Raw genomic sequence first — 16602 nt, 5'->3', positions numbered from 1 at the left:
CTGCCTTTAAATCATCGTCTTAGTTAACTAAAACGTCTGTAAGCCTTAACATTAAGGAATGCAACATTTTACTACCATTTGAATTTATGACAGAATTGTCACAGGCCTTCGATGCCCGCAAAAGGAATATTTACTTCATTTGCATCACTTCACAGGCTGGCTGCCTACACTGATCTTTAAACAAACAGCATCTTGAGAGCTATTGGTTTTAATTCTAGATATGATACCGGGTACTCATTCTCAGACTAAATACATATTTCATGCAAATTTGGAGCCTGTTTGAAAAATTAGGCCCATGACCAGGAATTTGAGTGCGTCTAGCTGGAAACATCCAGGCGTTTTTAGAAATGACTGCACTCTCGCTCTTGAAAACCAGGCCCCTGGAGAGAGTTTTAAATTGGACACTGCAAATGAAGAAGCCCCGACATCTTCGTATTCCTTTGAGAACATTGATTTAAAAGCTTGACTCAAAAGAGCTTCCCAGTTAAACGCCTGAGTTGGAGCTGAGGGCTTTTTCCTTAATCAGGACCAGACAAATTAAAATGAACACAGAAGACTGAATTTACACAACAAGTTATTCATTAAAGGAAGGGACAGAAGGGGGTAGGGAAGAGAAAGAGAGACCACGTGAAAGCAAGAGAGCGCCCACAAAAATGAGCAGACACACAAGTAAGACCATGCTAGGAGACTATCAGCAAAGGTGGCAGTAACAACACGCAAGTGTTATAACAACAGCTAAGATGATTTTCAGAAGCGATGAATCTGTTCACACCAATCTAGAAGGAACAGCAAATTCTTAGCCTCCCTGAAAAAATCAGACCTATTTATTCAACGCTAGAAGGGATATCTGAAGGATCTGGTAAATGCATACCAGAGAGTCTAAAAATAGTATCTCCTCTAACAGAGCAAATGGTTTAAAACAGCCTCAGCTGTAAGAGAAAAGGATGGCTAGGACTGGCCGAGGAAGCAGCAGCCTAGCAGATCCTGTGCCAGCTCTTAGTGCACGTCTGGGTATGTCCAGAGCAGGATGGCACCATCCGCACTCACGCTCACAATGTACTTGTTCCCAGGGCAGATCTTGAGACGGGTGATGTTCCCGCTGTGGCCCACTCCAACGTGGGTCACTGCACCCTCGTTATAGTCCCACAGTTTCACCAGATGGTCATCACCACCTGCGTTGGGCACAAAGGAAGAAGAAATTATTACACAACGTTCCGCTGCTTTTTGTTGCCAGAATACCTAGGTGTTAATTGGATTTAGGAAGGGCGGGATACATTGTCTTAGGCATTATGGCAAAAACGACTTCTTTTCAACTGAAGTAGAGAGCCAGCCTCCAGTAGAGCGCTCAGGACCTGCACCAGCAGATCACAGTGGGCTATGGTCAGCAATTGGTACTGATAGCATGGAGGTATTACCTCCAATAATACCAATAATATGGAAGGTATTACCAATAACACCTTCGAAATGCTCTTAACCAACATTCATTTACCAGGTTAATCTAAAAGAACTGGTACTCCAAATCTGTGGCTTTTAACCCTAGCCGATGTACACAATACCACGGCTCCTCTGTGCTGGTGCTAGGCTCCCAGAAGAGAAGTCACAATGCAGGGCAACATGTGAGCCTGAGGGGATGGAGCCTGGACTCATTCCCACGTGTAAAACCAACACAGACTGCCAGGCTTCTGGCGCAGGACGCTTGAACAAATCATTCAAGTGCATGGTGAACACCATTGAACTAAACGAGGAGCAGGGCAAGATGAAACCTTGTACTCCCCTGGGGACAGCTGAACCTCGTCCTCACCTTTACATCTTGCAAGACTGAAGCATAGCATCTTCTAAGTCTGAACCAAGCCTTTTTCGAAGTATTTTTCTTCAGTGATTCATTTTATTTTCCCCTTTAGCTGACCCCTCCTTTTAGTTTGTTCTTTCTTTATTGACATCCTTGGTTCATTGCCTTGCTTTTCCCAGTCTTAATATGACCTCCTCTTTGCTAGTTTTATCCACCCACTCACCTGTGACAAAGTACTTCCCATCTGACGTGATGTCCATCCCGTTGATAGAATCTGATACAGACCCCTCCACTTCTCTGATTGCAGAGCCATCAAACACTTCCCAGTATCCAATCTACAGAGGAGACCAGAGAGGAGGGCTCAGTTGTGCATGAACAGCACGTGGATTTCAGCACTGCCCTGTAGCACAACCTTCTGTGGAGGTACAGGAGTTTCAGCACGTAACAAGTGCCAGACTTTGTGTTTTGGAATTACTGCAAACATAATTCCCACAGTTTTGCTTACCCTTCTGTCTGTGCCGCTGGTGATTATCTGATACTCTTCAGGATGGTAACACACACATTTGAACAACGTGTTGGCTAGAATCATTTGTTTTCTTACAAAACGCCTGCAAAACACCCCCAAAACAGGATAGAGCGATAGGGTCAAAAAAATGGACTTTGACTGCCTGAACTATCTCTGCCTGTGCCATACATGAGATCTCTCTTTCTACTTGGGTATTTCCAGTATTGGTCTGAGTTCAGGGTTTCACGAAGCCTATTAGGCTCATCGGTTCTGTTCCCCATCACAGCTGCCTTGTAAAACTTTTGATCTGCTGTCATAGGAAATGAAATTTTTTAATCCAGGATGTTTTCCAGGAGCTATTCACTATGCAAAAATTTCCTTATCCTTACCACAACGCAGAAAGTCTGCAGATCTGCAAGAGCTCAACAAGAGTCATAAAGTGCTGGAAAACGGAGCTAGTGGGAAAATGCTTCACCCCCTTGGCCAAGCAGGAGCCGATACAAGAAAACAACTTGAAGCAAATGTTTTGTCTAAACTTTCCTGAAAAGTTTCTAGCACTGAAGGTTCTACATTCCCTGACTTGATTGTTCTTCCTAGTAATTTTTATTTCCTAATGCTCTTTTTCCCCTCCTTCTCCCTATGTGGTGTCCCAAATAGGGCACAGTGCCCCAACAGAGACATTACCAGCACTTTACTTATCTGTCTCCTTACACAATATCCCAGATGATGCATGTTCCATCAAGGCTGGCTGTGACACATTCTCGGTCGTCCTTCTTAATCTTAATGCAGGACACAGCAGATATGTGCTCCTTCAGAACCTCGCCCAGTTTGCGAGTCCTCTCACCAATCTCCCAGACCCTCACCTGAAAAATGAGCAACAAACATCTCCTTTTGTACCTCCTGGTCCTGACTGAGCGCAGGAGGATGCCTACAGCTTTCCTGAACTCTGCGTTTCTCTTATATCCAGGAACTGAATCTCAACGGACTGGCTTGATTTTCCTGTGGGTTATTTGTGCAGCTGATTTGTAAAATCGAACTGAGTTCTGGAGAGTGTAACCCACTTGGTTCAGGAATTCATGACCATTAATCCCAGACCTTGTTTTTGCCAAGTTCCCACTCTCCCATGCTTCAGTTTACACATCTCTTCATCGGGGAAAAAGGATCCAGTCCATGATACATTTCCAGTGGTGCTTTAAAGATCAAAGAGCAAGGCTTCTGCAATGGAATATAAAAAAGCCACCTGCTATTTGTGCAGGTCAATACAGTAAGCATGGTACGTAAACACAAAACAGCTCTTTAAATCTTTGATGGGAAATATCTGCTTGAAAGTACCTCTTTTCCCAGCGGTGGTAACAGCAAAACTCTTTCTGCTTTGAGGACTTGATCCTTCACACTTTGCATTTGCTGTCCCACTAATGCCAAACTTCATGATACCTTTTCGCTTTTACATTCTGCTAAGGTCAAATCCTAGCAAAAATTTAAAAATTTAGATACCGACATCAAAAGCAGAGAGCACTGACCTTCCACGTCTTTGAGCCTGACGCTGAGTTACCTACGGGATCTGGATGTCCGATTCCCACTTGCTAAATGATCAGAGCATCCAGATCCCTTAAGCAACCCTGAAAGCCATAGCTTTCAGGTGACTGATTTGGACAGAAGTATTAGCATTTCAGAACACCTTTTTTGTGTTCTAAATGAATACTGCAAGTGCTCCCCTGCAGTTCTCATTTCTACTGAACCAACCTTTAGCTTTAATCCTGTCTCAGCTGTCTTTTTCAATTCAGAGATGGACTAAGCAGAGCCTGTGCCATTCTGCGTGTGTTGATACAGAACCCAGGTCCTCCGTCTTCTGCATCCTCTAGTGCTAATCATCTAAGGTACTTAACTGTTCTTTTATCGGTGGAGAGTTGAGGTGGCTCATCACCTCTAATGTCTTTATGCAGTGAGACAAGGCAGCGCTGCTGTTACTGCTCTACAGGAGAGCTGAGGTGCAGAATGATTCAGAAAGATGGTTCAATGATTAGGGCATTAGCTTGAGATTTGGAAGACCTAAGTTCAATTCCTCGCTCTTCAAGACTTCCCATGCCGTCTCCAGCACGACACACTGAACACTTGAGATCAGGGTACACAAACACAGCACCGAGTGGTTGAATCACAGCCGGGAATCCACGCACAATTAAATGTCTTGTTCTGAGTGCTTGCCAGGGCAGAGAGGAAGTCCAAGGCAAGGCAGGAGACTGAACATGAGCCTTCCAAGTCTAATTAGTTATTTTTAATATAAATAAAATCCCTGTGTTTAAATTATTTAAACATTAGGAGAGGAATGTCACTTTTACAGACTGAAAAGGGCCACTGCTATATGAAGCGCATGAAGTAGCCAAAGTACATGGTGTTTGTTTTGCATGGCTGGAAAAATATTGTTGAACTGCACAGGTATGATGTCTACCTGTTTTCAGATTTTTATTGTTATTTGCATTGGAATTTTTCCATAATCATATTAGAAACGGGAGGTATTGTTAGAGTCTTTTAGTAACACCAGATAGTACCATCCCAGAAAATTAGGAAGTTACCCCATTGACACTATAGCAATATAAAGTGAACTTTGTGCTATTAAATGAATTCATACAGGTCAGTTTGGACAGCACTAGGACTTGCCAAAGCAAGAAAGAAAATCTGTGCTAGAGCACAGTTAGACGGAAGCTTGCAAACAATGACTAATGCAGATAAGCAAAATATAGGGGAGAGACAAATGAACAAAAAGGATTAAGAGCATATTCTGCATTAGAAGGATTTCCAAGACTACCATGCCAGAAGAAATCGGGGCATTGTTTCACACTATGCCCTCTGAGAGCAAGAGATTTGCATATATCAAAAGCTAATATTTTCAAACTCAGTCCTTTGCTCAAGCGAAAGCTAAGAATAGCTCGCTTTCTGACTAAGCAGTTACAATTTGCAGGCCCTGTGATGAGAGCACAAAGCTGCTCCAGGTTTTTAAGCAAAAATTACCTGCCCTTCACCTCCTCCACTAACGATCCGTTTACAGTCACTCGTAGCAGCAATAGCCGTCACTCCCGAGCTATGGGCATGGTTAATCACATACATTAACCGTCCACTCTCTGGCATGAAGGCACGGATTTTCCCATCGTCCCAAGCTGATGGATATAAAGAAACAGATTACCCAGGTGCACAGACTTTCCTCTTGTTATTGTCCCTCTTTCCTTTCCAAATGAACCCGTTTTTTAAGTTCCTGTATAAGGCCCACCCTGTTAGGTCCCCAATATACAGGTGAAAACCACTCTACTGTGGATGAGCCCGCAGAGCTATCGTCTGAAAAAAAAACCTATTAAAAAGTAATTCCTTTTTGATTCTGGCTATGGACAAATTGGTTTGGTAACAGTTGCTGCACTAGGACTGCAGTAGTTCCTGTGTAAGCAATGTACATACGGTGATAGGTAGCAGCTTTATGCAAAAGGTGCTCTACGTACATCACAGGTTAAGCTGTTGCATACAACAAGGTTAGTATTTTAGAATTAGGTCTTTGGAATAAGACTGAACTGCGTTCTGAATTGCTGGAACTCACATCCAAAGCAAGGTCTCCAAACCTTGTCCTCCGCGTACACCGTACCTACAGCACCAGGGTGGTGGAGGCTGTAAGCCAAGTTCATCTAACCAGCTGCAAGCAAAGAGGCTCTGCATCAAGCGATGAACTGAATTTAAACCCATGCCCAATTTAATCCTCTCTTCATTCTAACATACCGATGTTTATTAAATTGGGCAACACATGAAGACTGGGCTCAACCACAGCTCTGGACTGACTGTTACCTGAAATGATGCTTTTGCCATCCCTCATAAACTCTATGGCGTGGCAGGTCACATTGGGGATGACGATTCGTAGGAGCTCCCTGTTCTCTGGGGTGTGCCACACTCGAATATCATTTTTGGAGCAGGTAGCAAACAAGTCAGAAGTTCCCCTGGAGAATTCAGAGAGGAGAGATAATGAAGAGGGGCATAGAAAATGCTTCTTTCTTTGTCAGATCTTAAATTATCTTTCGAAGCTTAGCTGTTTCTAACGTGCAACTGTAATCTTCCCAACAGGGATCACTATGGTTAAGACAAAGGTCTTTTTCGTAGGATCACCTTTCTCACATAAAAGTTTCCTGGTCTGGTTTCTACTCAAAGATTCGTTTCAAGGAACTTTTAAAGTGAAACTAAAAGAATTCTACTCTTTGGAAGTTGTGACACTTATTTCCCATATTCAATCTCTAAACAACTTCACATGTTGTATATAATAGACACAAAAGTGGGCGCAGAGGTGCTGACTGCCCAGATTTAACATCGGGGACTAACAGCAGCCTCATATTGTAAAGATGTCATTTTTTATCTTGCTTACCAGATGATTCCTATTCAACATCGCTGAAGGCAATAGAAACGATGGCAAAAGCCTCTTCGTAATATACTTGTTATACATGTTTGAATAAAAAAAGACCTGCAGCATTTCAAAAGCTACGGGACTGAATGCTTTGAAATAAGCACTAAACCATACATCCCAGGGATATGACAGAAGGCAAAATGTAGAAAGGTACCACAAGCTTTTGTTCAACATCACCATCAACACCCAGAAAGATGAACCCGGACAGAGAAAACCGGCACAACAGAAGTGTGGCCCCTTTCAAGCCTGGCTTGCACGGATGCTTTATAAAGCAGGATAACATCAGCAATTCAGGTATTCTGAAATAAGTCAGAACAGGGAAATTAAGCCTGTATTTCCCAATCAGTGATATGCTCTGTTCAAGGGCAGTTAACTGCTAAAAAGTTTAAACATATATGCAAGGATGTAGTCCTGTAGTCCTCACAATCATCACTAAATCCAGCGTATCCAGATACCTCTGTGACACAAATGCACCAGTCAGGTATGTTAGCATCAGATTACCCTAAAGCTCCAAATGATTTACTCATTAAATTAGAAGGATATGGATTTTTCAGGCTGGTGACCAGCAGGGAGGAAGGCATCTTGCATTGTGCACTTTGCTGTACCTTGGTAAGATTTGATCCTTTGTGCCGTGTCAAGAAGCAATGCAATAACAACATGGCAAAAATAAAACCTTTCATTGGGATCAGACTCCCATTCTCTATTTGGAGAGGAAACAACTGATCAATTGCGGTGTTGTTTTAAATAAAGTGTCATGATCCCACTATATAGGAAGAGGGAATGTTTGCTGTCGGTTCAGAAGACACATCAGTATACCCAGCATCTCTTGTTACAAGCCCAGAATTTAGTATAACATGCCACATTGTTGAACATGAAATCATAAGTGAGGCTGAGAGACCCCAAAAACCTCTGTGAACAGCTGTTAGTCAGGTTTCAGCTGATGTTACAGGCAGGTAGCAAAGCAGACACCTCTACAACTCGAGCTGCAACCGGGTACCCAAAAGCAGACATTTGGGATTCACACCGCTGGCAGACTAGGAGGCCCGAGTCCCATAGCACCAACTCTAGGAGAAAAGGGGGATGTTCCCATCCCTACCATTACCCAACCATAAATAATTCTAGTATTTTTATTTAGAATTCTTTCTGTAGATCAGTGATTTTTCTGACTCTTAAACTGAACTGCTGCCTTCTGCTTTCGAGCAGCCGCTCGCCATCACCCTTGCATTTCACTGGTAGGTTACGGTAGAAATCATCCTGTAAGGATGTTAACGGGCACTGGGTTCCTGTTGGTCAAAGGTGTTTACATTGGTATCCTGACCTTATTTGCAGCTTACTCAAGCTTCTTTGCCAGCCAAAAGCATCCCAGCCAGTTATACTCACAAAGGAAAAATGATGTCATTGACGGCTTCGCTATGACAGGCAGCAATCAGCTCCTCTTTAAAGGTAGTGTAGTTAATTCGATAAATCTGGCACTCACTTGTCCCTACAAACAACTGGTGACCCTGACCTCTACGTGTCAGGGAAGTGACAGCACCTTGAACTTGAATTTTCCTGTTAAAAGAAAGCAGAGGTTTGCCCTGACATTGACCTCGATGTACTTATTTTCCAGCCCCCCTTTTCCCCTGACTTCATAGACTCTTGACTTCCCTCCTTCCCCAAAAAGCTCCATATTAGGCTGTGATATCAATATGCAAGAACATGGTCAGGATTAACATTTCATTCCCCGTCATGCGTTAATACTTCATATGATCTTGCCTGTCCCACCTGCTACTCTGCCAGGGCTTGCAAAAGCAATACTTTGGAGACTTTGTTTTTTGGACCAGAGCCTAAGGTAACAGCATCTTTGTTGATATTCTTGCTCAAGTGCATTTAAATATCCCATATTCAAGAATATTTCCAGATAGTTTAGATCTTCTGGGAACAGTTTAAATTGTACAACGCTAAGCTTGCAGAACTGTACGCTTAAGTTGGCTACTCAAACAATGCAAGACGGATAGCCGTGAGCTCAATTTTCAAATCACACACTGGGAAATGACGCCTGCAGCTTTCTATTTTGTATGCAGAAGAAAGCCTTGCACGTACTCCAGCACTTCCAGACACGTGCCTACAAAATTAGCGAAGCCCTCCTTTAAAATCCCATGTCCTCCAACAAATCCTTTTTTAGATGGCTTTAGAAGCTTTGGAATCTTTAGACTACTACTCTTTCTCAGCTGGAGTAAATAAGTATAATTTTACTGATTCCAACAGACCTGTCTCACTTTGCATCCATTTAGGATCTGACTCCTAATGCCTAAAAGGAAACAACGGTCATTTAAAATGAACGCTGCATCGGGCAATTCACTTCTGTGCAAACGCACGCAGTAATTTGCAGTCTGCTTCACCTTCATTACGCTGGAACCATACTGTCGGTTTGGTCTGCAGGACTGAAAACCTGAGATTTATTTGGGTTATGCCTTGACGTAGAAATGATTGGGTTTTATACTGTGACCCTTTGGGGGAAGTCTCACCTCTACCCTCCCAATTCTCCCGTCTACAAACTCACTTCATTACTTTGTAGTTTGAGCCTTTACAGAGAGCTACAATCCCTCCTCCGGTGCCGACTATTAAATCTCCTGTCTTCAGCAAAAGCAAAGCTGTGACTCCCTAGGAGAAAACAGGATTAAAACACAATCGGATGGAAGCAGAGCCTCCTCATTGCTGCAGCCCTGCTGAAGAGCACAACGGAGTCTCCATCACGTTCCCGATGGCAATGCTTATGTCACGCAAACACGGCTTTATCAGTATGCTTTGACTGATCCAGGCTAAAGAGTGACTCTCTAGAGGGAGAGGGGAGAAAAGAGTTATTAATTACAGGTGTATACGAACTACTACAGTATGAGTCTTTAAAGGGCAAGTAAAAGCACCATGATGAATCCTTCAGAGCAGCTGGGACCATGTATGAGCCTACATATCCTTACCTCATTCCAGCATGCAATATACACATTTTTTTTGCATTAGTGCCTCCACTTTTCCTTCCACTGGTTCTTCATCTATCAGACATGAAAATAACAGAGGATAAAACTCAGTCTAAGCTTCCTCTCCTACAGCTGCTTTTAGGGCAGATCCTCTGTGTCCCAGGCTTCTCTGTCTGAAAGATGCAATCCCCTCTCCCACCTATCAGTAATAAAACACATTTGTCACAGAAAAGCTTTGACAATTAGTCAGCCCATCATTAACAGGGGTTTCTGCTATTTACTAAGATGAGTAGATCAACAGGAGGTGAGCCATTAGGAAAAGGAGAAATGGTTTTCCGTGGATAAAGTAGCAGACTACAGTAAAACAAACCAAAGCAACCCGGCAAACAAACAAAACCAGTCCTTAGCCTTGCCACAACATTTCAAGCATAAGAAAAGACAGTCTCTGCTTTGGTTCTGCTACCTGTGAAGTAATATTATGCTTCTGTATACAAGACAACAGGTTAATTCCTGAAAATCCGATGGCCTCAAAATAGGCTGCAAGAGGGGCGAAACTACTACTTAAACCCTGATATTCTTACTCAGGAAAATATCCCTACTAGCTTGGGGGAACATACATGAGTGAAACGGAAAGAAAAAAAAACAGAAAAGGAAATAAAGGAGCTTCATGCCATCAAAACTTGGACTGAAAACTAAGCTCTGTCCCAAAGCAAGCGTCTACAAGAGGCACGGGCCAGCTGGGAGCAGCTCCAGGCTCCCCGAGACTTGTAAGGAGTCGGTTGAGTTTGACATTTTAAGTTGCGATATAGACTCCAGCAACATTTGTCACTACCTAGGTTAATAAGCAGTATTGCCAACTGCTGTGCTAGTACCAGCAGTTTCACAACATTACGTGTTTTTTTTTTCTTTAAGCCCAAGCTCATAAAGCCGTTCTGTGAAAACAACAATTTCTGTTTGGTGGCGTTTTTTCTGGGAAAAAGAAAACACGTCTAGCATTTAGTGTTGTGAAAGCGTGAAGAAGTGAATTCTCAGAGAATAACCACCAAGGGGGAAATCAGAATAATTCTGCATTTATTCTTTAGGAAGAGATCACTGTCATGTGCTTGGCTTGTCATTTTTGAACAAATACTGCTGTCAGCACTTTATGATAAAGTTTGACATCTAAGCAGCACCACCCAGCATTCCTGTTCTTTTCAAGCATTAATCTGGCCCAAGCCCAGTAAATTTTCAGGATTAAACACTTTCAGAGTGTTTAAAAGAATGAAAGCCAGAAAGCGATGATTTTCTGCATGGAAAGGACTGAAGGTCTAAGGAAGGTGAGAGAGGAAGTGAAGAAAGAAGAGAAAACAAAATGGATATTGGAGACATTTAGACTGGGAAAGGATGTCGCAAAAGCCACGGACAAGGTCTGATGAGTTTGGAAAAATTACTTTGGTTCAATTATCCAATGAAATAGAAGCAACTGATTGTTTTTAAAGTCTTGCTTATACTTTTTGAAGAAAAAAAAAAACCCCACACCATATATGTAACTGGACGTTCCAGTGCTGGCATTGCAAGCAGCCTTGCACCCACCTACGCATCAGTTGAAGGACTACTTAACTTCAGCATCAAATAAACGTGGATTGCAGAAAAACAACTGAAAAACCAATTCCTGATTTGTAATCTAATCGCACTGGATTTCTTCATTAGTCTGTCTCCACCAGTAGCATATCCACAGTCTCCTGTGATATCAGGACTGATCACTGTGAAAAACACAATCTCCAGGGAGGATTTTATGCCATACTATCACAACACTACCAGGCAAGAAGCCAGGTTTCATGCAAATATTCTTAGCACAAGCACGAGAACAAAGGGATTCTTTTTAATTAGAAATACGATCCACAAGCAGAACTGTTTCTGAACAACATTTTCAAAAATTTCCTGTTAGGTATTGGCAGCATTTTACAAGTCCTCTGTTATCACAAGCCCATCAACTGCCTTTTGATCTACTGTTTTGCAGTTTTTCCTGTAAAAGACTTCCACCTCAAATGACCTTTGGGTTCAGCATTATGGCAGGTGGCAGCTTGATTAGAAATCAAACCTATGACTACGTAATTTATCTGATTACAGCTCCCTGCTACTTGCTAATAAATCAGAGTTTTTGCAGCACTGCCAAGACTGCTTTCATTTTTCCGAGGTATTCTCTTCAGTTCTTCGATTTGAGGGGGAAGCAGGTATTATTAAGACCCAAAAACCCCAAATTTAAAGCAGCCAGGATTCATTGCCAGGCTCTCAAAATCATCAGAGTCTGATTTCAACCTTAACTTGATAATTGTGCTTCTTTCTTGTCCATTCTTTGAATCACCACGAGTAAACAGATAGCTTTATAAGTTGCACTTGTTATTCCTGGAGTCATGCAGTTCATGTTAATGATGCCATGAATACTCTATTTTATAAACTGCCAGACCTCTTGTAGATGAAATGCAGAGTCTAATGTAGGAGGTTAAAAATATCACCATTTATTATTTACTTCTTACAAAAAGAAACCACTGCTTTGAAGTATGATTATAAATAAAAATATCAGCAAAACTCCAGCCTGCCCATTCCCTTCCCTGCAGGGATACTTGTTCTTTGCCCCATTCTGATCTCCTGCAAAGTTCTTGAGCACCCTATGATCTCTTTCAGCGCACCTCCTTTAAATATTTGCTTTTTTTTTTTACAATGCAAATCACTTTATTTCTGAAGATGCATTCGCAATCTACATCCCACTTTGCATCTGAATGGGTGCCTTATAGCTCCTCAAGCCTGTGATGGGGATAAAAATTAATTTTGCTGTTTATTCCAGTATTTATAGACATTACAGAGCACTTAAAGTTAATTCCATGTAGATGGAAAACAAGTTGCTTCATCATACCAGTGAACTATTCTGCCACTCCTCTTCAAAACAGAAACAAAGAAATCTTCAGATCATGCCTACATAATAAACACATTCTTCTATATCTGAAGGCAAAGTTCCTTTAAGGTTGACCAAACTTGTTTTCAATAAACATCTCCTCACCCAAGCAGTGTCTAAACTCTTTCTTTAAAGATACGCTCGTCGTGGGGTGGCTGTGGATTCCAGGTTTGGAGTTTCACAGCATGCCACTGGCTCGTAATCCCCCGGTGGGACTGGTGAAGAAGGTTTTGAGAGACAGAGGATAATGTTTGTTTGCAAATATGCATCTTTTCAGATAGAATCGCAACAAAGTGATGAAAACGGTTCCACGGGGAGGGAGGCTGGGACAGTTCCACTGCTGGAAGCTGTACGGCTAACCTCCCTGCCAGGGAGCAGGGAAATGTCCTGTTTGGAAAGGCAGGGCACGTCCCAAAAGCCATGCTTTGGAGCAGTCATGCCTACCTTGAAACAGCACCGCTCACTCCTGAAGCAAACCATACGGCAGCTTTGCCTTGCACAGCAAGAGAGGCGAGAATTTTTGTTACAAGTACTGATACGTGGTACATTTTCAAGGAAGAGACAAAAGATGTCTTGTGAAATACACACAGCTCTGCAGGGGGGAGAAAAATCAAAATCAACACTTCTCCTAGGGTTAGCAATATGATGTACTAAACCGTGTAGAAACAAGGATGCAAATACTTTTGTTTTGATAAATGCTGTGGTTTTGACTTGAAAAAACATCTGCAAAATACCTCTTCTGGCATTGAAGGCTATGCTACAAATGGAAATTTCTGCCATAAAACATTAGATCCTACGTGTGTTCAGCGAGGACTTGTTGACAGTCTAGTGACAAGGTATTATTTGTATGCAGAGATGTGCAATGCGTGGGTGGAAAGGGAATCACAGTATGGAGCTTGGAAGGGAGAAATGGAAAGTATGAAAGTGGATCTGACAGTAGCTGGAGAAAAAATGTACCAGTACCTTCTCACTGGCTGCAATGATACAGGTTTGCCCTGATGAATTTCCCATTTCGGGCATTTGGAAACTGTATCAGTTAAGAGAGCAGACAGGAATTAAACAAGAGGAAAAGGAATGGCAGGGTTGAGCAAATGTCTGATTGAAAAGCCTGTCTTTGAAAAGAAATGGCTGTTTTAAGCAACAGGGTAAAGGAGGAGATCGGAGGGACTACCTCCACATCCAATGTGAATGTCTCCTTTTCTCTCCCTTCTCCCAAACAACCAGCGGTATATCTGAAGTAGCTGCCATTACGTAACACGAACAAAACAAAGTTTAAGTCAGATTAATGCCTACCAGCTCGGGCCTCATCCACAAGGTTGGCAGGCAGCTGTGCTGAGATCCACTTCTGGATCGTCTCTTCTTCCCAGCATCTTTGCAGTCTCTCGCATAGTCAAAAGTCCTGGTTTTCTTCAGCTTTTCACTGTCAGAAGCAATGTCGGCTGAAGCTCGCAATGCTCCAAAGGTCTCTGCCACAAACTGCGGGTCCTATGGATTTGCCTTATGATAAAACCTCTCACAGTACGGATCGGACTGTGGCCTGGCTTTGAGCCCCTGCTTTTCTCTAAGAGGCCCTAGGCCCTCTCTCAACCCCCAAATCGCACGGCATCCTGCTACTGACCCTATTTGATCGCTTCTTTAGCAATGGTGTCCGAAGTAGGTTTTTTGTGAAGTTTTGTTTCAAATGCATTTAGCACCTTTCTCTCACCCCTGAAGGCAAGGGAGTTGGGGACCTTGCGTGGCTTCAACCAGGTACTCTAGGCAAGGAACACGTACTGCTAGATGCAGAAGGACTCAAAGTATGCAAGCATTTAAAAGGGGAGGTGATATTCAATCATCAAGACCTCAGCATAAGGGACAGCAGAGATCAGCCAGGACATGGGTCCTGTATGGATACAAAACGCTGCAGGATGACTGCTGGAAGACTAGCTTAACAGCGTACGGTACAGGTATATCCACAAGAGATCTAACCCACCTTCAGCAAACTTACAATTTCCATCAGGAAAACAAAATACATATGTTCTTGTCACTTAATATGTACGTAGAATTGTATTACTTACATTCCTACAATGTCAGTAGGAAAAAGGAGTAGTGACTTCTTCAGCCTTCTGGAATAGATACACACTGAAATACATTTCAAAGAATTCAGTGGCTCCAAGTTATCCCAGAGATGTAGGCATGCACTTGTAATGCAAGAAGCACGACATTTTGAATGGGCACATATATGGTTTGTATGTATGCGTGTTGGTACAAGCAAAGCTCAGGAGGTTTAGAGAAACAAGTTCAGAGTAGCTTTTTCTTTGGGGTTGACTGCTGAATTTTTCTTACAGCTCTTGTTAATCTTGTGTTTGCTCTCAAACAAGATCTGCTCCTTTGTAGGACAGCTTCCCCATTGCATCCCTAAGAGCACGTTCGGTACTTCCATCTGCATTGCTTCCCCTGCTGCTCACTGATGTTCATGGTTGCCAATAGAATTACAAAATACATTCAACCTTACGCAAGAACGTTTTTCAGGGAAGTGTTTGAATTCCTTAGGTAACACTTCCTCCACTGGGTATAAACTGAGAAGCTACAAGAAGTCTTTTATAGCAACAAATAAAAGAGAAATCAAGAATAAGTGTACTAGCTGGTGCTGATCATTTATCGTTACAGCTCCCTGCGTGCAGACTTCTTGTACAATGAAAGGCCAAAAGCTCCTTATTTGGGAGATACTCTCGTCTCAGGATCCTCATACTAAGACCCATGAGTCCCAATTATAGACAAAAAAAGCTAAGTTAAAAGAACTTCGGGGTTATGAAGTCAAGCACTCAGAAGTTAAAAAGCAATAGAATCAATGTACCCTGTGTGCAACCTTATTTTGTCCCAATTGCACATATGCATTATAACAAACTCTTTAATTATATTATCTATATACCTTTTCCAGTAAGACCTCTGCCTCATCAGTGGCAGAACTGGAATTTCAAAAAGATGACCTCCTGAAGGGAAGGGAGAGGAATGGTATGTGTAACAAACATTAAAATCTAGGGGGTTGGGGGTTTTTTAAGAGCAATTGTAGTGTTTTGAAGTTTTTCCAAAATACTCTTCCTGTGGCAAACAGTGGTCTTGGAAAATTTCAGCCCAGACAATTTAACAAATCTGTAAAATCTGAATACAGGACCTTATAGCAGCAGGCGTGGGGAAACCTCTCAAATAAGCACTTCTACCAGTCTTCCTAAGAATGTCCTCTGTCTCACTCCAGCTAATACCTCCCTAAACACCCTCCAACTTGGGAACTACTCCATTTTTATGCTTATTTTTCACTTTTTATGACTTTTACCAGATTTAGTATAAGAGAGAGTCTGTGGGATGACACATGAGAAACAGGTAAAACCCAAATTCTAAGCAAAATGAAGCTGAACAAAGCCAAGCTAACGGGTTCAGACTTCAGGATCAAGACTGAGACACTCACAAAGAACTAAGAGCACAGAAAAAGGATTATTCTGTGAATCAGCTTTGTAATGGTTCTCCTGGAGGTTGCCCCACTTCCAGTTACTAACAAAGAGGAGGATAAGAAAAAGACTCGAGTCACAGAACTGCTACTCACTGAGCTAAACTTCTCCTTCTGCGGCCCATAGTCAGTCATCAGTTTGTTGTTTGTATTCACTTTCAGGACATCACCACTCGATGTGCCAACATAAAAATAATTATCATCATCTGCCATCTATAGGAAAGCATAAAAAAAAAAGAAGAGATCATGGTCCAGATAGCGAGATGCTTGTCCCGAGCCTAGCACTGGGCTGCATAAATAGCTTTATTTCAGTGTATTGCCAAGATTTAACCTGAGGGGATACAGCCAATGTTTTCATCCTGTCACACTCAAAGATCCGTAACACTGCGGAATGCAAGACATTTTCTAACCAAATCTAGATAATATTTTGAAGCAAAAGTGGGATTCTCTGGGTGCTAGAGCCTGTGACTAAAATACCTGCTGCTCCTCTTCAGAAGCATTCAAAACAC

At 42.3% G+C, this 16602-nt stretch overlaps 1 protein-coding gene across 1 annotated transcript in view; it reads right to left on the bottom strand.

Annotated features, from left to right (window-relative positions):
• Positions 1 to 881: 881 nt before the first annotated feature.
• CFAP52 (cilia and flagella associated protein 52) overlaps positions 882 to 16602 on the bottom strand; it is a gene marked incomplete at its 5' end in the record, with an annotated part of 18942 nt that continues 3221 nt past the window's right edge. Inside the window, 9 exons of the mRNA XM_009709396.1 lie at positions 882 to 1172; positions 2013 to 2124; positions 2295 to 2397; positions 3006 to 3157; positions 5301 to 5446; positions 6117 to 6265; positions 8104 to 8274; positions 9266 to 9366; positions 16190 to 16306. Of these exons, the coding sequence (XP_009707698.1) occupies positions 997 to 1172; positions 2013 to 2124; positions 2295 to 2397; positions 3006 to 3157; positions 5301 to 5446; positions 6117 to 6265; positions 8104 to 8274; positions 9266 to 9366; positions 16190 to 16306 (1227 nt within the window). The remainder of the gene's footprint in view (positions 1173 to 2012; positions 2125 to 2294; positions 2398 to 3005; positions 3158 to 5300; positions 5447 to 6116; positions 6266 to 8103; positions 8275 to 9265; positions 9367 to 16189; positions 16307 to 16602) is intronic.

Source organism: Cariama cristata, unplaced genomic scaffold, assembly GCF_000690535.1.
Source record: "Cariama cristata isolate BGI_N322 unplaced genomic scaffold, ASM69053v1 scaffold2610, whole genome shotgun sequence".
NCBI classification, from domain to species: domain Eukaryota; kingdom Metazoa; phylum Chordata; class Aves; order Cariamiformes; family Cariamidae; genus Cariama; species Cariama cristata.
The sequence above is the reverse complement of the archived record's forward strand: the minus strand, read 5'-3'. Positions and strand labels throughout refer to the sequence as shown.